At 48.7% G+C, this 22,239-nt stretch overlaps 1 protein-coding gene across 3 annotated transcripts in view; it reads right to left on the reverse strand.

Annotated features, from left to right (window-relative positions):
- Positions 1–22,239, reverse strand: part of ZNF143 (zinc finger protein 143) — a 140,483-nt gene that overhangs the window by 33,786 nt on the left and 84,458 nt on the right. For all 3 annotated transcript variants that reach the window (XM_075927952.2, XM_006129090.5, XM_075927954.2), the window contains 3 exons: positions 20,731–20,910; positions 18,758–18,985; positions 17,039–17,187 (listed from right to left, as the gene is read on the reverse strand). In XM_075927952.2, the coding sequence (XP_075784067.1) occupies positions 17,039–17,187; positions 18,758–18,985; positions 20,731–20,910 (557 nt within the window). The remainder of the gene's footprint in view (positions 1–17,038; positions 17,188–18,757; positions 18,986–20,730; positions 20,911–22,239) is intronic.

A 22,239-nucleotide genomic window follows, 5' to 3' on the forward strand; every position in this document is an offset into this window, starting at 1 on the left:
ACCTAGCATCCAGGGAATGGAGCACCTGCTCCTTGGGGGAGGAATGGGGTTTCGGGAAGAAAATCGGGAGGTAAATTTCCTGAGACAAGTGGAATGGTGACACCACCTTCGGGAGAAAGGCCAGGTGAGGGCGGAGCCTCACATTATTATCTGAAAACAGAAGGTAGGGCGGATCTATAGTCAACGCCCTCAGTTCGGAAATCCTATGAGCTGATGTAATGGCCACAATGAAAGCAACCTTCCAGGAGAGGTGCTTCAGAGAACACGTAGCCAACGGCTCAAAAGGGGGCGACATAAGTTTGCGTAACACCATGTTGAGGTCCCATGAGGGGAGCGGGGCCCTAACTGAAGGGTACAATTTTTCCAGACCCATAAGGAATCTTTTAACCACTGGGTCCGAGAAGAGAGAAACTCCTGCCGTACCCACATGGAAGGCGGAGAGAGATGCCACATGGACTTTAATAGAAGAGATAGAAATGCCATTAGACCGAAGGTTGAAAAGATAGTCCAAAATGGCTGGGACCGGGGCACTGACGGGCGCACTCCCCTTCAGGACGCCCAAGACGAGAAGCGCCGCCACTTGGCAGCGTATGACCATCTGGTAGAGGGTTTCCTACTACTGAGGAGCACCATCTGAACCTCCTGGGAACATTCCCTTTCCGGTTGGTTCAGCCATGGATAAACCAGGCCGTTAGGTGGAGAGACCTGAGGTTTGGGTGAACCATGGTCCCCCCATCCCAGGGTTGAGTCAAAAGGTCTCGGACTGGAGGGAGCGTTACAGGGTCCTCGGTGAGCATGTCCACCAGGATGGGGAACCAGAACTGTCTGGGCCACCTGGGGGCTATGAGGATGACCGTGGATTGGAAGGTCCTTGCCCTGGTCAAAACCCCAGAAATTAGTGGAAAGGGGGGGAAGGCATAAAGGATGCCCTCCAACCACATGGCCATCAGGGCATCCCCCCAGGAGTGTTTCCCCAGCCCCAGCAGGGAACAGTAGCTCTGACACTTGGTATTGTGTGCCGAGGCAAACAGATCTAAGAGGGGATAACCCCACCTGCGGAAAACCTGACAAAGGACCAAGTCCTTGAGTGACCACTCGTGGGCTCCAAAGGATCTGCTCAGAGTGTCTGCCAGCAGATTCTTGCACCCCGGCAGGTACTCCGCCTGCAGGGTAATATCGTGTTCCACACACAGGTGCCACAGGAGCAGGGCCTCTCGGCAGAGGGGAGGTGACCAGGCTCCCCCCTGCTTGTTGAGGTAGAAAACAGCTGCTGTGTTGTCTAAACAAACCAGGACCGAGTGGTGAGAGAGCTTTGACAGGAAAGTTTTGCTGGCTCTTCTCACTGCTCGCAGTTCCCGGACGTTTATATGAAGGGTCCGCTCTGCAGAGGACCATAGACCCTGAGTCCTGTGTCGCCCCAGGTGTGCTCCCCAACGCAGGTCGGAGGCATCTGTGACCAGTGTAACCAAGGGGGGAGAGGCGTTGAACGGAACCCCGCTGCACACCACTGCCTCCTGGGTCCACCACTGTAGGGAGGCTAGGACATCTGGGGGCACTGTGAGGATCGAGTCCCAAAGACCCCGGGACTGATTGAAAGCCTTCGCCAACCAGGCCTGTAGAGGCCTCATCCTCATTCGGGCGTGGCGCACTGTGTATGTACATGCCGCCATATGACCCAGGAGCCTCGATCAAACCCGAGGCGTCGTGATCGGGGACCGGGTTAACCCGGAAATCAGCTCCACTATGGAGAGGAACCTGCTTCTGGGGAGGGAAGCTCTTGCTACCCTGGCGTCGAGGAGGGAACCCACGAATTCGAGATGCTGAGAGGGGGTCAGGGATGACTTTTCCTCGTTCAGCATGAGACCAAGTTTGACAAAGAGGGCCCTCGTGAATGACACATGAGCCTTCACTATTTTCAAGACCCAGGCATCCGTCGTGATTTGTGCCCAAGCATAGGCAAAGTGTGATAGCCTGGCCCCAAACTGGGGGCCAGGGTGGGAGACTGGTGCACAACTCTCCAGCAGCCCGTCAAAATTGCTGCTTGGCCTGATGGGAAGAGCCCTGGGACGCTCCCCGCTGGTTCTCTGCCCTAGGGCGGCAGTGGTGACCCCTAGCGCCCTGGGGAGGCGCAGCCGCTCTGGAACCTCCACCGGAGGCCCGAGAGTGGTGTCTCCAGTAATCCCCACGGGGGGCCTGGGGCTGCACTCTCCCCTGCTGCCTATAGGGCAGCTGGCGACGCTGAGGGGCAGGCGTGTGAATCCCCAAGGACCTAAGGGTAGACCTTGTGTCCTTCAGCGTATGGAGCCTGGAGTCCATGCGCTCCGAGAACAAGGCTTTCCCATCAAAGGGTAAGTCTTGGATAGTGATCTGGACGTCAGGGGTAATTCCAGAAACCTACAGCCAGGCACCACGGCGCATGACAACACCTGACGTCATGGTGCGGGCTGCAGAGTCAACTGCATCCAGGGAAGCCCAGAGGGCCGTCCGGGCAATGATCTTCCTCTCCGAGGTCATGGCCGCGAACTCCTGACGGTCCTCGGCAGACAGTCTATCTTTAAATTTTTCCACGGCCTGCCAAGTGTTGAAAGCGTAACGGCTCAACATTGCCTGTTGGTTTGCGATGCAGAGTTGCACCGCACCAGTGGCATAAATCTTACAGCCCATCAAGTCCAGGCGTTTGGGCTCTCTCGCCTTTGGAGACGGACCCGGCTGGGGGAGCCTTTCCTTTTGGGCTGCCGCCTGTACGACCAAGGACCCCGGGGTGGGCTGGGAGTATAGATGTTCATGCCCCAGCTGGGGAACGTAATAGCGCCTCTCGACCCCCTTTAAGGTTGGGGTCAAGGTCGCTGGAGTCTGCCACAGGGCATTAGTAATTCTGGCTACTGTTTTGTTAAGTGGTAGAGCCAAGCAGGCGGGAGCGTCGTCCGTGAGAATATCCACCATGGGATCCGTATCCTCTACTACTGGCTCCACCGGGACACCCAGGTTGGGGGCCAATCGCCTCAGCAGATCCTGATGAATGTGGGCATCCATGGACGGTAAAGCCAGCACGGGATCTGCCAGGGCTTCATCCGGCGAAGAGGAGGATGACGACTCCCAGATTGGTGCCAAAGGCAATGCAGAGGAAGGCACCGGGGGGAGAGGTGGCACTGGTTGTGAAGAAGGGTCTGGTACAGGAGGTTGTAATTCCCCAGTAACCCCCTGGTCGGATGGCCTCGGTGGAGAAGGAGGGGGGCGAGACAGTGTGGCAGACGGTGGTGCACGCTGCCCCGATGCTGCAGAGGATGGCACAGGCCCCTGCCATTGATAGTATGCCCAAGGAGTCCAGAAGGGCCATTGCAACTGCGGTGACCAAGTTGGTTGTAGCTGCAGGCGATCCCGTTGGTGCCGGAAATGGGACCTATGAGCTAGGGACTCTCCCGAGGATCCCGACCTGAAAGATGAAGTGTCGGAGTCTGAAGAGTACTCAGACTCTGGCCAAGGAGGGGCCGATGACTGGGGAGCAAGCCTAGTCATTGACTCAGGCTTGCCAGCATGCCGAGGTTTATGTGTCAGTACCGAGAAGCACGGTACCGGAGCTGGCACTGCAAGTGGTTGCGGTGCCTGCTGAGGCGGAGCTAGTTGTGGCACCGGAAGGATCGGGCCCAATGGCCTTTCTGGGTGTGTTGTTTGCTGCGGTACCGGAGGGTCAAGCCTCAATGTCTGGAACGGTGCTCGTTGCGGCACCGGCGGGAGAGATCCCGGCAACTGAATAGGAGCCTGTTGTGGTGCCGAGATGTCAGGTACCAGTGCATAGAGCGGTGCCTGATGCGGTGCCGGGGGACCCAGTGCCGGTGCGGTTGTTGCCACGTGGCACGATAGGACTGATGATGTCGGCGCCGGTTGTGGTAGGTGCACCGGTGTGGCCCACGGAGTCAACACCGGTGCCAAAGCGTATGACTGCGCCGAAGGTTCCGGTGCCGAAGTCCCCGGTGCCGAGAAAAACTGCAGAGAAGACGACGACACACCGGCGGAGTGATAGGGCACCGGTGCAGCCAAAACTCAGCATTAGCAGAGGCCGAGTCCCATCAGTTGCCCCATAGGGGTCGACAGCCTGTGTCGGGGCCGGTGCCGAGGCAGGTGCACCCGGTACTGGTCCTACCGAGGACAGTCCCGGGGGAAAGGCGGCCTGCACCATCCAACCCTGTCGGTACGGGGTTGAGGCCGGGGCCAGTGTGGCCTGCGGCGAAGGCGACCTTGACCCCTCCGCCTCAGCCGACGACGGGGGGGGGGGGGGAGGTAGTGAGGGAGATCAAGTCCTGAACCGCTTCAAATGTGTCTGGCGTGGAGGGATGATGGGAGGGTAGCTGGCCAGAACTAGGTGGCCTTTCAGCCCTCTTGCACTGCACCGTTGTGGATGAGGCCGTAGGTACTGGAGAGGCGGTGCCCAGCCAGTTTAGGCTTACGCCTCGGGGATCGACCCCAAGACGGTTTAGGCCTTTTTGGTGCCGGAGAGTGGGACCGGTGCCGAGCGCGTGACTCCGAGGCTCCGTCCCGAAGCGGGGCCTCCCGCGTAGATGCCAGTGCACTGTGCACGGCAGCATGAGTAGCCGGTGCCAGCTGAAGCAACGCTTCCATAAGGAGTAGTTTTAAACGAGAGTCTCTCTCCCTTTTGGTGCGAGGCTTGAAGGACTTGCAGATCCTGCAGGCGTCTGCGATATGGGTCTCCCCGAAACACTTCAAACAACTGTCGTGAGGATCCCCTCTGGGCATAAACTTTGAGCAAGCTGCACACGCCTTAAAACCTTGCGACCCAGGCATTCCTCACCCCCAGAGGGGGGAGAGGGAGAGAAAAAAAATGAAACTGACTACCTAACTAGCGAACTATTTACACTTGAAGGGAACAAACAAGAACCATAAATTAACTACAAGAAAGACACGCTCCAGTCTGACCGTCACGGGTGGTAAGAAGGAACTGAGGTGGGGCAGTGCCAGCAGGGGTACTTATGCCCCGCCATGGAGGCGCCACTCCAGGGGGCACCCTGCCGGCACTACGGGTACCGCTAGGGAAAACGCTCCGGAAGACGCGGTGCACGCGGTGCACACACCTACTTCAAATGGACATGAGCAACCACTCGAAGAAGAACAAAATTATCAGTCATACAAATAAATAGAGCTCTGCATGGATACAAAAACGTGGATCTGCATCCGCTAGGCTAAACTCCCCATCTGATCCACAATCCAGATTTTATTTGTATCTGCACAAGAAATCTGGATGAGGGAAGGAGCATAAATGAGCAAGGAGGGGGCAGGGTTGTACAGGGAAGAGCCAGACAGCAGCAGAGGGAGAGAGAAAGAGTGTGTGTAAGTGGGGGAGGGATATCACATTTTCTATTTTATTATTAATCTCTTGCCATTTCTGTTCCTAGATACAGAAAGGCTATGTCTACACAAGAGGCTTCTTGCGCAAGGACTGTTTTGTGCAAGAGTTCTTGTGCAAGAACGTGTCCACACTGCCATGAGCTTTTGCGCAAGCCATGTGCTTTTGCGCAAGAGCATCCATGGCAATGTGGATGCTCTCTTGTGCAAGAAAGCTCTTATGGCCATTTTAGCCATACAGGTTTCATGTGCAAGAAACCCCTGTTGCCCGTCCACACTGCCTTCTTGTGCAAGAGCTCTTGCGCAAGAGGGCTTATTCCTTGTGGGGAGAGGAATAACTCTTGTGCAAGAAGACCCAGAGCTACCTGTTGGATTTCCACACTTGTAGAGGCTGCTGTCCTTTTTAACAATGTACTACGGGCTCCACAGGTCAGTGCTCACCCACACTCAGCCCCTCCTGCAAAGATATTTAGGACACTGCTTCTTGTGTCCTTTCCTTGTTGGCACTATAGGGGGCTGCCCTGATGACACCCTCCCCCCGCCTGGTGGGAGCAGGAGAGCCCTGTGCAGATATCTACATCACTGCACCTTGGATATGGATGTCTACCGATATGCAGGGCTCTACAGATAAACACAATATGCTGAGGGAGAGTCAATATGGGTTTTGTAAAGGGAAATTTTGCCTCACCAATCTATTAGAATTGCATGGGGATGTGAACAATCATGTCAATAAGAATAATCCACCCAATATAGCACAGCTACTCAATGCGCAGCCCGCAGGTCACAGCCTGTTTGTTTGTGGCCTGCAGTGAGGTTTGGGTTTACATGGGGCTCAACATGCGGCCTGCGGGTGGGATCCTTTGAACATGCCTCCACTGGGAACATGCTCAACAATGGCGAGACATCTCCTAGGTGGGGTGATCATTGAAAGATGCAAGGAGACGGGCTGGCTGGAACAGGTAAGTACAAGGTGTTGGTGTTTCTAGTACCCATGTAGGAGGTGCCGGGAGCGCCAGGGCATTGTGGGAAGTGTTCTGTATTCATGCCTGTCAGTGTGAAAGAAGCTATTTGCACATATACTTGCATGTCTATGCAACCACACTTAAGTTGCAGCCCTCGGCATATGCTGTGAGTATTATTGTGGACCCCAGGGCTTCCAAAGTTGAATATCCCTGCAATACAGTATACTTTGACTTTCACAAAGCCTTTGATAAGGTTTAAGCAAAGCACTCTTAAGCAAAGTAAGCTGACATGGTATAAAAAAGGAAGATCCTCTCATTGATCAGTAGCTGGTTAAAAGACAAGAAACAAAGGGAAGGAATAAATGGTCAGTTTTCACCATGGAGAGAGATCTAAAATAGTGGGATCCCTCAACATCTGTAGTGGGACCTATGTTGTTTAACAGATTCACAAATTATCTGGAAAAAAGGATTAGCAGTGAATGCCCTATCCTCTAGGCCACTCCACAATGCACCCAACCTCCATATGTTCAGGACATCCCATATCCTGCCTTTCTAATACCATTGCCTGCTACATCTCTGGGGAGGCTGGTGTTGGCAAGGGCAGAGGGGGAGGCGGACTAGAGCCCACCACTCATTGTTCCCCAGGTGACTGCCCTATTCAATAGGCCACTCCAGAACCCACCACACCCCCCTACCTTGGGAGGATCTCTTATCCTGTGTGGCAAAAAATTTCCAGATGACACAAAGTTACTCAAGGTAGTTAAGGTCAAAGCTGATTGAGAAGAGTTACAACTAGGTAACTGGGAAACAAAAAAAACCAAGAACTGTTGCTTACCTTGTAACTTGTTCTTTGAGATGTGTCCATTCCACTTAGGTGAGCGTGCTCTGCGTGCATGAGTTCCAGAAGCTTTTTAACCTTAGCAGTAGCTGTTGGGCCAGCCAGGGAGACACGTGGAGCGGTGCCACTACAACAGCGCATATATGTCCCTGCTGGCCCTCCACCCCCTCAGTTCCTTCTTGCTGGACGTTCCGCCAAAGGGGAGGTGGGTGGGCTATGGAATGGACAAACTAGGTTTGTCGGGGGCAGGTGAGCAAAGCCCACAGGTAAGTGCTGAATGTGCGGGACTGGGAGATGGGTTGGAAATAGGGGGGACTACGGCCTATAATGGCAAGGAGAAAGGAGGGTCAGGGCACAACAGGGAGGCAAGATCAAATCAGTATCTTAGATGCCTATATACAAATGCGAGAAGTATGGGTAATAAGCAGGAAGAACTGGAATTGCTAACCAATAAATACAACTATGATATCATTGGTATTACAGAAACCTGGTGGGATGGGACGCATGATTGGAATGTTGGTATGGAAGGGTACGGCTTGCTCAGGAAGGACAGACAGGGAAAAAAGGGAGGAGGGGTTGCCTTGTTTATTAAAAATGTACACACTTGGACTGAAGTGGAGATGAATGTAGGAGATAGCTGTGTAGAGAGTCTCTGGGTTAAGCTAAAAGGGGTAAAAAACGAGGGTGATATCATGCTAGGAGTCTACTACAGGCCACCTAGCCAGGTGGAAGAGGTGGATGAGGCCTTTTTTAAACAATTAACAAAACTATCCAAAGCCCAAGATTTGGTGGTGATGGGGGACTTCAACTATCCAGACATATGTTGGGAAACTAACACAGCGAGGCACAGGCTATCCAATAAGTTTCTGGACTGCATTGGAGACAACTTTCTGTTTCAGAAGGTTGAAAAAGCTACCAGAGGAGAAGCTGTTCTGGATTTGGTTTTAACAAATAGGGAGGAACTAGTTGAGAACTTGAAAGTGGAAGACAGTATAGGGGACAGTGATCACGAAATAATAGAGTTCATGATCTTAAGGAAAGGTAGAAGGGAGACCAGCACAATTGAGGTAATGGATTTCAGGAAGGCAGATTTTGATAAGCTCAGAGAACTTGTAGGTAAGGTCCCATGGGAAGCAAGACTGAAGGGAAAAACAACTGAGGAGAGTTGGAAGTATTTCAAAGGGACGTTGTTAAGGGCCCAAAAGCAAACAATTCCGCTGTGTAGGAAAGATAGAAAATATGGCAAAAGACCAGCTTGGCTTAACAAGGAGATCTTGCATGATCTCAAAATAAAAAAGGAGTCTCATAAAAAATGGAAATTAGGACAAATAACAAAGGATGAATATAGGCAAGCAACACGGGAATGCAGGGGCAAGATTAGAAAGGCAAAGGCACAAAATGAGATCAAATTAGCTACAGGCATAAAGGGAAACAAGAAGACCTTTTATAAATACATTAAAAGCAAGAGGAAGACCAAGGACAGGGTAGGCCCACTGCTTAGTGAGGAGGGAGAAGCAGTAACAGGAAACTTGGAAATGGCGGAGATGCTCAATGACTTCTTTGTTTCGGTCTTCACCGAGAAGTCTGGAGGTGCGCCTAACATAGTGAATACAAGCAGAGAGAGGGTAAGTTTAGAAGATAGGATACACAAAGAACAAGTTAAAAATCACTTAGGAAAGTTAGATGTCAGCAAGTCACCAGGTCCTGATGAAATGCATCCCAGGATACTCAAGGAGCTGATAGAGGAGGTATCTGAGCCTTTAGCTATGATCTTTGAAAAATCATGGCAGACAGGGGAGATTCCAGAAGACTGGAAAAGGGCAAATATTGTGCCCATCTATAAAAAGGGGAATAAGAACAACCCAGGAAACTATAGACCGGTCAGTTTAACGTCTGTCCCAGGGAAGATAATGGAGCAGGTAATTAAGGAAATCATATGCAAACACTTGGAAGGTAATAAAGTGATAGGGAATAGCCAGCATGGGTTTGTGAAGAACAAGTCATGCCAAACTAATCTGATAGCTTTCTTTGATAAGATAACGAGCCTTGTGGATAAGGGAGAAGCGGTGGATGTCATATACCTAGACTTTAGTAAGGCATTTGATACGGTCTCGCATGATATTCTTATTGATAAACTAGGCAAATATAACTTAGATAGGGCCACGATAAGGTGGGTGCATAATTGGCTGGATAACCGTAGTCAGAGAGTGGTTGTTAACGGTTCTAAATCCTGCTGGAAAGGGATAACAAGTGGAGTTCCTCAAGGGTCTGTTTTGGGACCCATACTGTTCAATATCTTCATCAATGATGTAGATATTGGGATAGAGAGTACGCTTATTAAGTTTGCAGATGATACCAAACTGGGTGGGGTTGCGACTTCTTTGGAGGATAGGGACATAATTCAGAATGACCTTAGCAAGTTAGAGAAATGGTCGGAGGTAAACAGGATGAGGTTTAATAGAGAGAAATGCAAAGTGCTCCACTTAGGAAGGAACAATCAGTTCCATACATACAAGATGGGAAGCGACTGTCTAGGAAGGAGCATGGCAGAAAGGGATCTAGGGGTCATAGTGGACCACAAGTTGAATATGAGTCAACAGTGTGATGCTGTTGCAAAAAAAGCAAATATGATTCTAGGTTGTATTAACAGGTGTGTTGTAAGCAAAACTCGTGAAGTCATTCTGCCGCTCTACTCTGCACTAGTTAGGCCTCAGCTGGAGTACTGTGTCCAGTTCTGGGCGCCACATTTCAAGAAAGATGTGGAGAAATTGGAAAGGGTACAGAGAAGAGCGACAAGAATGATTAAAGGTTTAGAGAACATGACCTATGAAGCCAGGCTTCATGAACTGGGCTTGTTTAGTTTGGAAAAAAGAAGATTAAGGGGGGACATGATAGCGGCTTTCAAATATCTAAAAGGGTGTCACAAGGAGGAAGGAGAAAATTTGTTCCTCTTGGTTTCTGAGGACAGGACAAGGAGTAATGGGCTTAAAGTGCAGCAGGGGAGGTTTAGATTGGACATTAGGAAAAAATTCCTAACTGTCAGGGTGGTCAAATATTGGAATAAATTGCCAAGGGAGGTGGTGGAATCTCCCTCTCTGGAGATATTTAAGAACAGGTTAGATAGACATCTGTCATGGTGTAGACGGAGCTTGATCCTGCCTTGAGGGCAGGGGGCTGGACTCGATGACCTCTCGAGGTCCCTTCCAGTCCTATGATTCTATGATTCTATGACCTAAGCAACACATCTCAAAGAACAACAGTTACAAGGTGAGTAACCTCTCTTCTTCAAGGGCTTGCATATGTCCATTCCACCTAGGTGGTTCCCAAGCTGTACCCATGGAGGGGGTCACAACCTAGAAGGAGATGGATTGCAACATAGGCCTTCCAATGGCTGCATCCTCTCTCATCCGGTGAGTAATCACATAATGACTGGCGAAGGTATGAACAGAAGACCAGGTAGCTGCCCTGCAGATATCCAAGATTCGCACCTGTGCTAGGAAGGCTTTAGAGGAGGCCTGGGCTCAGGTGAAATGGGCAGTGATTGGGGGGGCTGCCAGGTCATAGCACATCTTAATACAGGGTGTGATCCATGATGAGAGACACTGAGCCGACACTGGGCGACCCTTCATTCTGTCTGCAATAGAGATAAACAACTGTGTGGACTTGTCGAAAGGCTTTGGTCTGTCGAAATAAAATACAAAGTCTCTTCTCACATCTGAGTGCAGTGCCTGTTCTTTCTGGTCCGCATAGGGCTTAGCGTAGAAGACTGGAAAGAAAATGTCCTGCGACATATGAAATGATGACACCACGTTACGCAGAAAGGCTGTGTAGGGTGTGGGCACAGCGTTACCTTGTCCTTGGAAAACACTGTGTAAGGGGGCTCCGACGTAAGGGCCTGTAGTTCAAAGACCCTTCTGGCCGATGTGATAGCAACCAGCAAAGCCACTATCCATGAGAGGTGGGACAGAGAACACATGGCTAAGGGCTCGAACAGGGGGCGCATGAGCCCCTTGATCACTAAATTTAGATCCCACTGAAGAATGGGCTGTCAGACCTGGGGGTAGAGCTTGTCCAGACCTTTTAGGAAATGTTTAACTATAGAATTGACAAAGACCGAGCTTCCCCTTTCCTCTGGGTGGAAAGCTGCAATAGTAGCCAGGTGTACCCTCACCGAGGTGGATAAATCCTCCTGCCTAACCACGAGAAGGTAGTCTAGGATTAGAGGGCTGTGAGTTTTGAGGGGGTACACCCCCCCCCCCCGGGTGACCAAATCGAGAACCACTTCCATTTGACCCTATAGGTCACCCTGGTAGACGGTTTCCTACTCTCCATTAACACCTGCCTGATCTGGTCCAAACAGAGCAGCTCTCTACCCCTTCCCCTCCCCCGCCATGGATCTTCCAGGCCGTGAAGTACAGGGACTGCAGGTTCGGGTGACATAAATAACCCTGGTCCAGCCTCTGAGTCAACAGGTTGTGGGGGGGAGGGAAGCCTACAGTGATAGGATCCTTCACCGACAGCAATACCAGAGTGGTCATACCAGTGTTGCTGCAGCCACGCCGGGGCCACCAGAATCAGACGCATTGTACCCACTCACCCTCAGGACCTTGCGAATCAGTAGAAATGGAGAGAAGTCATACAGGAGATAAGGGGGCCACCGCATTATCATGGCATCTCCCTCTGACTCCAGGCACTGATTGAGGTACGAGCAGAACTCGGTATACTTCTTGTTGGCCTGCGAAGTAAACAGGTCCAGGCAGGGAGTGCTCCACTTGCAAAAGAGGTGGTGCACCACATCCTCCCTAAGGGACCACTCTTAGGTGGAAAATGCCCTACTGAGTCACTCTGCCACACTCTGGCATGGGTTCCTGGCAGGTAGGTGGCCTGAACGTGGATGATCTGAGTGATGCAGAGGTCCCAGAGGGCTACAGTCTCCTGACACAGGAGAGAGGATTGAGCACCACCCTGGCAATTGATATAAAATATCGCTGCCGTGTCGTCCGTCAGGACGGAGACACAATTGCCCCTAAGCAGGGACAGAAACACCTGGCACTCCAGGTGCACTGCCCTCAGATCTCAGACATTTATTTGTCGCGACCATTCTGCCTTGCATCGTGAACGCATCTGAGTAGGCTCCCCATCCTGTATCTGAGGCGTCCGTCACCAGCTGCATCGAGGGGGCTGCAAGCTGAAGGGGACTCCTTCACACACCTCGTCCTCCTGCAGCCACCAGTCCAGTGTGCTCAAGTCCTCAGGTGAGACAGTCACCACCATGTCGATGGGAGCGCGGGCCAGGCTGTAGACCTTCGCCAGCCATGACTGCACCTGGCATAGATGTAGCCTGGCGTATTGCATGACGTACGTGAGTGCTGCAATGTGACACAGCAGTCTCATACAGTTTCTTGAGATTGTCAAGGGTGCATCTTTGAGTCTCAAAATAATGTCCCTCATTACGGCAAACCTGGTGTTTGGAAGGGACCGTGCCCTGTTGTGGCATCCAGTCTTGCCCCCACAAATTCTATTACTGGCATAGGGATGAGACTAGATTTCACTTCGTTCACCAGAAGCCCTAGACAGGAAAAGGTCTCTCTGGCTAGATCTATGTGTCTCAACACCTGGCTCCTGGAGCGACCTCTGATGAGCCAGTTGTCTAGGTAGGGGAAGACTTGTACTCCTCTCCTCCTGAGAAAGCCTGCCACCACTGCCATACACTTGGTAAATATCCTGGGGGCAGTGGACAAGCCAAATTGTAGGACCGTAAACTGGTAGTGGTCTGTGCCTACCGTGAAACAAAGAAACCTTCTGTGGGAAGGGATAACGGAAATATGCGTCAAGTTGAGGGGGGGCATATCAGTCCCCTAGATCAAGGGAGGGAATGATCGAGGCCAGAGTCACCATCCTGAACCTCGACTTCCTTATAAAAGCATTTAGCACCCTAAGGTCTAGGATGGGGCAAAGGCCCCCTTTGGACTTTGGAATTAGGAAGTACCAGGAATAAAAACCCATCATCCAAAATTTGTGTTGAACCTCTTCCACTGCCCCCAGTAACAGGAGTGAGGAGACTTCCTGACATAAGAGGTACTCGTGAGAGGAGTCCCTGAAGAGGGACAGGAAAAAGGGGGTGGTAGGGACAGGAAAGGGATACAGTATCCCACTGCCACTGTTTCGAGGACCCAGCAGTCCATAGTGATGGAGCACCACGCACAATGGAAGGGGGAGAGTCTGTTCACAAAGGGACAATCTATTCTGGGAACTGCTGCTCTGCCCTCAGGTGTAGCTTTAAAATCCCAACTGTGTGCTGTGGGTGTTGTTAGAGAGCCCTGAGGCCTGGTCAGGGGTCAACCTTCATCTTCTCTTGCCTGGCCTATCTTTGTTGCCCATTATATCGCTTACCACCCTCTAGTCTGGGTCCCTGCTCGTAAGGCCTCTGTGACCTCGGGTTTAAGAGGCGACGTTGAGAGGCACGAGTATGTATGCCTGAGGACTTCAAGGTCATCCTCTAGTTCTTCAGGCTCTGCAGCCAACTGTCTGTCTGCTCCAAAAACAGCCCTGACCCCTCAAAGGGCAGGTCTTGCAGCATTGTTTGAACTTTGGGCTGGATGCCCAACACCTGCAGCCACGTGTTTCGCCACATCACGATTCCTGTGGCCATTGACCAAGCCGTTGAGTCAGCATCATCCCGTGAAGCTTGGAGGGCTATACGGGACATCTCCCTGCCCTCCTCGGTGAAAGCCACAAACTCCTGCTGCTAGGAAGTTAGTCTTCAAACTTAACAGCCACCCCAGAGTTATAGGCATACCTGCTGAGCATTGCTTATTGGTTGGCAACCCTCCGCTGTAAATCCCCGGTGGCGCAAACCTTCCTCCGCAAGAGGTCTAGATTTGTAGGCTCCCTGCTCTTGAGGGTAGGCTCGGGCTGGCCCTGCCTCTCTCTCTGGAATGCAGCCTACACCACAATGGAGCCAGGGGGTGAGTAGACAATGAGATGTTCGTGTCCAACTGCAGCACAAAGTACCGCCTTTCCACACACTTCTGCGCTGGTGGGATAGATTTTTTTAGGATGGGCATGGGTATGGGTTCTTTCAAAAAAGGGTTTCCCCCCCCCCCCCCCCAAAAGAACCATGTCTAGACTACACTTTTACTTTCAAAAAACCCTTTTTCGAAAAAGCGCTCAGATGTAAATATGCAAATGAAACACGGGATATTTAAATCTGCACTTCATTTGCACTTTCGATTTACCTCATTTACATGCCTCTTTTGAAAGAGGAATGTAGTCTAGACATAGCCTGAGACTGAGGCTGAAGCTGAGGCTGACCTTGAAAACCCCTGCCCCTGGGTCTGGTGGTATGCCCAGGGGGTCCAAAAGGGCCACTGGGCTGGTTGCCATTGCAGCAGCTACATCTGGGATGTCAGCAGACTGGCATGCTCAGAGCAGTGTTGCAAGTGTGACCGGTGCCATAAATGTGACCGGTATGGGGAGCGGGACTGCCGGGATCAGCTGTGCAATAAAGATGCTGTTCATATCATCAACTCCGCATCCAGCTCTAAGGTGTACTTGGATGCCGACTAAGACAGTGCAGCCAGCGATGAAGTGACCCGGTGCCGGATGTGCCACACCATTGCAGTCAGCTTCCCCCGGTGTGGTGCCGGTGGTGACATGATGTTATATATCAGTGCTGGCCCTGGCACATGAGGTCCAGCCACAGCCGATGTTGAAGGCTGTCCCATCAGGGCCAGTGTTGCCAGAGGTGCTGGTGCCAGTACTGGGCCCATTGTCACGGCCAGCGGTAGTAGAGAGTCTCTCGGCGCCAATCTTCAGTGCTAGTTGCCTTTCTGCATGGTGCAGATGGGAGTCCCCACCCGTCAGTGCTGGGCTTGGTGAAGCCATGAGCTCAATCAGCTCCCGGGCCTCAACAAATGTACCCAGGGTCGAGAGTTCACAGACCTCCTCCAAGAACAGATCCTGGACCTCTGGATTACTGGCCCACGTGGAGCTTGACCTACATGGTACAGGAGCAACATCATGCCCAGGCAGGGGCGGCGCTTACTGGTCTCACTCCTTCAGACATACCTCTTGCTCCCTTGATGAGGACCTTCCTCTCTGCGTCTTCTTTGATCTCAGTGCCGGGGACTGGGACCGGTGTGGTGATGCCGTAGATTGGCCCGATGCCGCCAAATGTCTCAGTGTAGTGCCTGTCTCGCACACCGACACCAGTGCATTTCTTACAGATGGTGTGGGGCCATGGGTTGGAGCGCCAAGTTGCGCCCCCACTTTGTCTTAGGTTTGAAGGACCAACAGGTTTTACAAGAGTCAGTCTAATGTCCTTCTCCTAGTCACTTAAGGGACTCTTGATGGGGGTCCCCACAAGGCATAGGCTTTTGGCACCTTGCACATGGCTTCCACTTCCCCCTATCTCCCAGAGGGAATGGAGTGCGAACTACAACTACTCTGAGATAACACTAACTCACAAGCTACAAAGCATCTAATGATTTACAAAACTGAACTATTTACAGACATAAGGTAACGAATGCTAAGGGCGCATTTGCAGTGAACAAACTGAGCGTTCCAGCAACAGTCACGGACGGTAAGAAGGAACTGAAGGGGTGGAGGACCAGCAGGGACATATATGCGCTGGTATAGCAGCACCACTCCAGGGGTCTCCCTGGCTGACCCAACAGGTAAAAAGCTTCCTGAACATGAGCACGCAGCACATGTATACCTAGGTGGAATGGACATGAGCAAGCACTCGAAGAAGAATGGCAGTTTGGGTAAATGCAAAGTAATACACACTAGAAAATGTTATCCCAACTATACAGGATGAACACCCACCCAAGAGACCTTGAAATCACTGCAGACAGTTCTCTGAAAACATCTGTTTAATGTGCAGTAGCAGTCAAAAAAGTTAACAGTGTTAGGAACCACTAGAAAGGGAAGAGAGAAGACAGAAAATATCATAATGCCTTATGGTCATCCCATCTCAAAAAGGTTATATTAGAACTGGAAAAGGGCAGAGAATGGCAACAAAACTGATTGGGGTATGGAACAGCTTCTTATGAGCAGAGATTAAAAGAACTGGGACTGTTCATCTTAGGAAACGAGATGACTAAGGGTGGCTGTGATAGAGGTCTATAAAATCTTGAATGGTAAAGAGTGAAAGTAAATAGGGCAGTGTTATTTTTTTTATTCCTTCACATAACATAGGAATTAAGAGTCATTTGGTTCAATTAATAGGCAATAGATTTAAAATAGATATAAGGAAGTACTTCTTCACACAACCCACATTCAGCCTGTGGAACTTGTTGCCAGGCAATGTTGTGAAAGCCAAAATGTCTTTGTATTCATACAAACATACCTAACAACCTATGTTTTCCACAGGAAGCCCACTTCTATTCTACGTTTATTTTTATTTTGATCCAGCTGTGAGAACTGGCCCTAATAGATATAAACATCCATTACTAATGGATTTTAACTCTCCAGTAAACAAGCATAATGCAGTACAGGCAGTCCCCGGGTTACATGGATCCGACTTACATCAGATCCCTACTTACAAACGGGGTGAGGCAACCCCGCACTAGCTGCTTCTCCTCAGCAGACCAGGGAGACGCGGAGCAGCTTTTCTCAGAAGACACCTCAGCTTGAGAATAAAGGACTGAGGGAAGTGAGGTGTGGGAGAATAAAACTGAGCTCTGGAGAAATGTTTGGCTAGAGTTTCCCCTACACTATGTACCAGTTCCGACTTACATACAAATTCAACTTAAGAACTAACCTACAGTCCCTATCTTGTACGTAACCCGGGGACTGCCTGTATCTGAAAATAAATTACAGCCTTAATTCTGAATGTCCTCTTTTTAGCAAATTCTTTGCCAGAATAAATACTTACATGCTGAGTCCCATCTTGAGAAATTAATGCAACTTGTTGACCCAGCCCTGACTGAGTAACAGTAGCAACCTGTGCAGAAACGACATCCTCCCCTTCTACACCTGTCACATAGGTTATCTGGGAGCCTTTTAGAACATCTTCACCTTGACCTATTTCATAAAAGGAAGGCAGGGCAATGTGTTACACATGGCAAATATTAATAGTAAGAAGAGTAAAGCTACACAGAAAAAAGCAACTTTCTAGATAAAAATATTTAAATTCTAGGCTGTAAATAGGGGAGGGGACAGAGACGGAGAGGGAGAGAAAGAAGTGGAAACTAATAATGAAATCAAAGCAAAATGCTCCAAATGACTGTTTTACTAGCTCTGGAGCATACTTTTTAAATGGGGAATATTGCATATAAATCCTATATATACACTGAAAAGCAAAGTCGTTTTTGTATTTAAAGGTATATTTACTTAGTTTATAAGTAAAGAGAATATTTAAAAGGGTAACAAACAATACTGTGATTTGTTTAATTAAACATTAACTTCTACATACTAAGGATTTGATGTAAACACAATCAGCAGCCCATTAAAAAATTATTCATTAACAAACACACTGAACCTCAGAGGAATAGAGTGACATCATTGTGTGAGGACTGATATAACAGTATATTTTCTTAATAAATGTTTAACCTTGGCTAATAAAAATCTTCCATTCTAATCTTTCCTTTGTAAGTGGCAATCAGAATGAGGCAATTTACTTAACAGGGGTTTCACTGAAGTCTCCCATATACAAATAGAAAAGCTGCTTTTCCAGTCAGAATAGATCACTTATTTACATATACCCTATATACAACCCCATCTAAAAAAGAATGTAAAAAATTATATGTGTTTTCTTGGAACAAGAAAATGTCTCCCCCGCCTCCATTCAATCAATCTGATCTTTACAACACTCACTAGATTTGGTATGTAAAAGTACCATAAAGACCGTTTTCTACATAGTGCTCCTACAGATAAAAAATTTGCTTGCCAATACTGAATGAACGTCTTGTATGAGCCGTGCTGGAAGGCAGACCCCTAAAGCATAGCACTATGGGCTTTGTCAACTGCCCCATTACCCATAAAGCAGCATGGGAACACTGTTGTAACTTTAAGGCAGTTCACTTTGGTCTCAGGAGTAACTCAAAATCAGGAGGGTTCAAAGTGCAGCTACCTTTTTTTCCTCCCTTCTGCAGGGCTATGCCTTTAATATCACAACACAGACTCTCACACATAATCTTCTAAGTACTATAAAACACTCTTTAAGATGCAATGTAAGCATTTTTGTCCATCCTCAGGCCTGCTTCAATATATAAATAGAGGGTGTGATCTAATGGTGAGAGCACAGAAAGGCTTCTCTCTTATTCTAAACTCTGCCACTGACTTGCTTTATAAACAAGTCAATCACTCTCTCAATGCTTGTTTACTCATCTATAAATTGTCTATAGTAATATCTGACTACTGTGCCTCCCAAGAGTATTTTGATGTTTACTTAGTGTTTGCAAAGCACATTAGAACTCTCAGATAAAAAAGTACTAGTTAGTGCAAAGTATTATTTAAGAAAATATAACACCTATTCTGTATTTCCCCTGGCTCTGAGGAATACTGATATTCATAAGGAGTATGTACATGTACATGATGTTTTATTTTGCTACTATGGGAGGAAGGTCAGAGACTGGCAACACCAAACACAAACCTGGGGGTGGCTCAAAGAAAGCTTCCTGCTCTTCTTCAATTGGTTCTGTGTCATTGTGTGCTGTCCGCTTGTGCATAGCAAGTGTGGAAATTTGCTTGTATGTTTTCCCACAATGATTGCAGTTGTACGGTTTGGAATGAGTATGTACAACATGATGTTTGTATAAACTGGAATATTCTGTGAAACGTTTGTCACAGCCAGGAACTGTGCAGACATAGGGCTTCTCACCTACAGGGAAAGAGAAAAAGGATGAAGGAAATTAGAACCAGGATATTCCAGGAGAACAAATATCCTGCCACTTACACAGAGATTTAATGACACAGCTTTACTACCACCCAGGTCAGTCAGGCATTCTCCAGCTTTGTTCCTTAACACAGCAGTGGCCACAACACAACTCATGGCTGTCTTCCTCTTTAATACCGAAGTGCTGCTACAATAGGCTGGAGCTATCATGCTATCTAAGAAGTCCATGCAGATCAAGATGGAGTATACATGTTGGAACTCCTCATTTTCATACAGCAGATATTCATACAAAGGTGAATATCTGCTTCCCTATGCGAAAACAATAGGCGGCCCTCCAAGCTCCTGGCAAGATGCCAGCATAACCGTCCCTTTGGCCCTGTCTTGACAATTATGTCCTAACTCTTTACATTAGCTGCCCCTGCTGATTTTATAGGAAGACCTCCACTTTTCCTCAAAGATGAAATGTGTTATTTTCTACAGCATACCTTTGGTTCTGGTAAGTTAGAGTCCTAAACCTCAGTTTCTTGAGCTCAACAGGAATGTTAAGAGATTTATACATTAAAATGATCAAGGTTAAATAGAAATGATATTCTTCATTTAAAATCAATAGAACACAAACTCAAACCCAAAAACCAGTTTAAAAGACATACAAAATCTTGAGCCTCGAGATTATTGATTTTTTCTAGCAATGAAAAGCAGGATACAACAAATCATGGATATAGGTAGGGTTTTAGAACCCTGCAAATGTATGCAGAGATATTTCTGCTGATTCACCCTAACAGCTAGGCCACGTGAATCCTGTTAGGTCCAGAAGGTTTTGATTCTTACCACCAAGAAGGGGGATATAGGGACAAGGACAAAAATTCTAAGAACAGTCAGCCTCAGGCTGAAGTTTGTGCTTTACGTTACTTAATAAAGGCAAACCTCAGGGACTAAGCGTTCGATCCAAAACCCATTTAAAAAAAAAAAAATCAACAGAAGTCTTTCTACAGGCTTCAAAATGCTTTGGATGAAGTCCTTTGTTCATGTGTGTTAACAGCAGGATAGGAAAGTCACACCTCCACTTAAGCTGAAGCTTGGTCATTTGGTGTTGTCTTCTGTGGCTAACCAGTCTACTGCTGACAGAACTGTCCCATCCACAGTACAGTGCGGGGTGGACACCCCAGGCTCCAGGTTTTGGGAGGCCCTACAGGGCCCAGGATGGCTTAGGAGATTGCTAGGAGTACAGCAGGCTGGGGCCAGCTTGCTCTGCTTCCTGCCATCCAGTGAGTGCAGGAGCAGGCCTGACCACTGCTGCCAGTGCTAGGCCCTCTGGTAATCCCCCGGGTTGTGTCATTATGGAGAATGGGTTTGGGGAAGGGACAGAGTGGGCGTGGAGCAAGGGTGTGAAGAGATGGAGCAAGGGTAGAGCTTGGGGGAAGGGACTAGGGTGTAGCAGGAGCAGAAAGAGGTGGGGCAGGGCAGAGCCTGGAGTGAGGGCTGGTTGTCCCTGGCCCCATGCCTTCCCAGGGACAGTGCTGACCGCAGGGGTCCTCCATTGACGGAAGACTCTATAATGACCATTTATGGCTGGTCAAAGAAGAGAAAAGGGTTAAAATAAAAAATTGTGACATCACTATAAGAAATTTTCTGACCCAGTTCTGATATGCAGAAATAATGTATGTACCAAGGAGAAAAATCACAGGAGCTCACAAGCAAATTGCTCTTCAAACAAAATGTCACCTATGTACCTGTATGTATTCTGACATGGTTCTTGTAATTGGTTGCACTGGCGAATGCTCTGCCACATCCTGGTTCTGTACAGTAATAGGGTCTTTCACCAGTATGTGTCCTGATGTGAACTTTTCTAATATTGGATGTTGTGAATGACCTTCCACAGCCTTCAAAGGGACATTTGAAGGGTCTTTCGCCTGGAAAAAAACATAGAAAGATATAATAGGTAAAGTTAAAAGACAGTACATTAAAAAACCCGGATTTAGAAGCTGCCTAACATTACATCACAATCTACATTACATCTTATTTAGAAAATACCAGACATTGATATTTTCTCAATGTTTCCTGAACAGAAAGCTCAAATACTGGACTGTCCGGTTCAAAACCAGACACCTGGTACTCCTACATTCCCCTACCTTAAAAAGAGCCACACTGATTTTTCCTGAAACTCTATAGTAAGTGACATTAGCCTCCTTCCCCCACATGCTCTGAAAAGGCTGGGGGGAGAGGCACCACTATTGTAAGACAAATTAAAAAAAAGTCCTGAGGTAAACTCCCAGGAAACTCCAGAGCAGTTAGCTCCTTGTTAGAGGAAACTGAAAGTGTAAGTAATTCTTTTAAGCATCAGTTCTAGAAAGGTTTGTCAGTTTCTTGCCAGAAGGACTTATGTCTGTGTTTTAAATGTATATGAGGTACTGTAGTATTGCCATGGTTTCTATAATTCTGCACATCAGGTAGAAAAGAGCAGAGTTGCACCCAGACCCGCTCAGCAACAGTGGTTTCTCAAAGTCAGAGGTTTTTTAGTTTAAAACATTAGTAAAGAATGTCTGTAGGAATGTCACAAAACCTGCTTGTGAACTCAGTCCTTTCTTTTTCTCAGTTAACAGTTAGAAACTAAGCCAGTTTTCAGGTGGCTGGAAGATGGCTATTTTAAAGATGGAGAGCAAGATCTCCAGGATAAAATACAGGTTGCACCTCCCTAAACTGGGACTCTGTGATCCAGCCAGCCATGGATGTTCCTGAATCAGTGTCTCCCAGGGCTGGAAGCCCTGCTGGCTTGGAACCCAGTGGCAGCAGGTTTGGGGCCCGAGCCAGAAGGGCAGCAGACTGGGAGGCAAGTGGCAGTGGACCTCCCTAGGTCTGGTGAATTCCCACCTTCGGGTCCAGTCAGGTCCCAAGGGTGCTGGACCAGGGAGGTCCAACCAGCAGTCCATGTTAGTCTAGTCTAAGGAGGGATATAGTAACAGAAACAAAAAAACAAATCAGAACTGTTCCCTAGAGCAGGTCCTGCTTTCCTCCCCACTATCAGAAACCATTAATTCGTATAAATATGCCCTTCTAGATGACTATCAACTAGTTTTCAACCAGACCAAAGATGTCTGAGAAGGCCTTTGTGTAAGTGGAGAAACCAGTCTGACAGCAATCAGTGGGCCTGAGAGAGAATGAAATGGCAATGAAAAGCAGGAGAATTAGGATATGGTAGATTGGGGAGACAGTTAGCAAATCAGTCAGAAGTAGTAGGTGTA

Source organism: Pelodiscus sinensis, chromosome 5 (assembly GCF_052426305.1).
Source record: "Pelodiscus sinensis isolate ZL-2025 chromosome 5, ASM5242630v1, whole genome shotgun sequence".
NCBI lineage: Eukaryota > Metazoa > Chordata > Testudines > Trionychidae > Pelodiscus > Pelodiscus sinensis.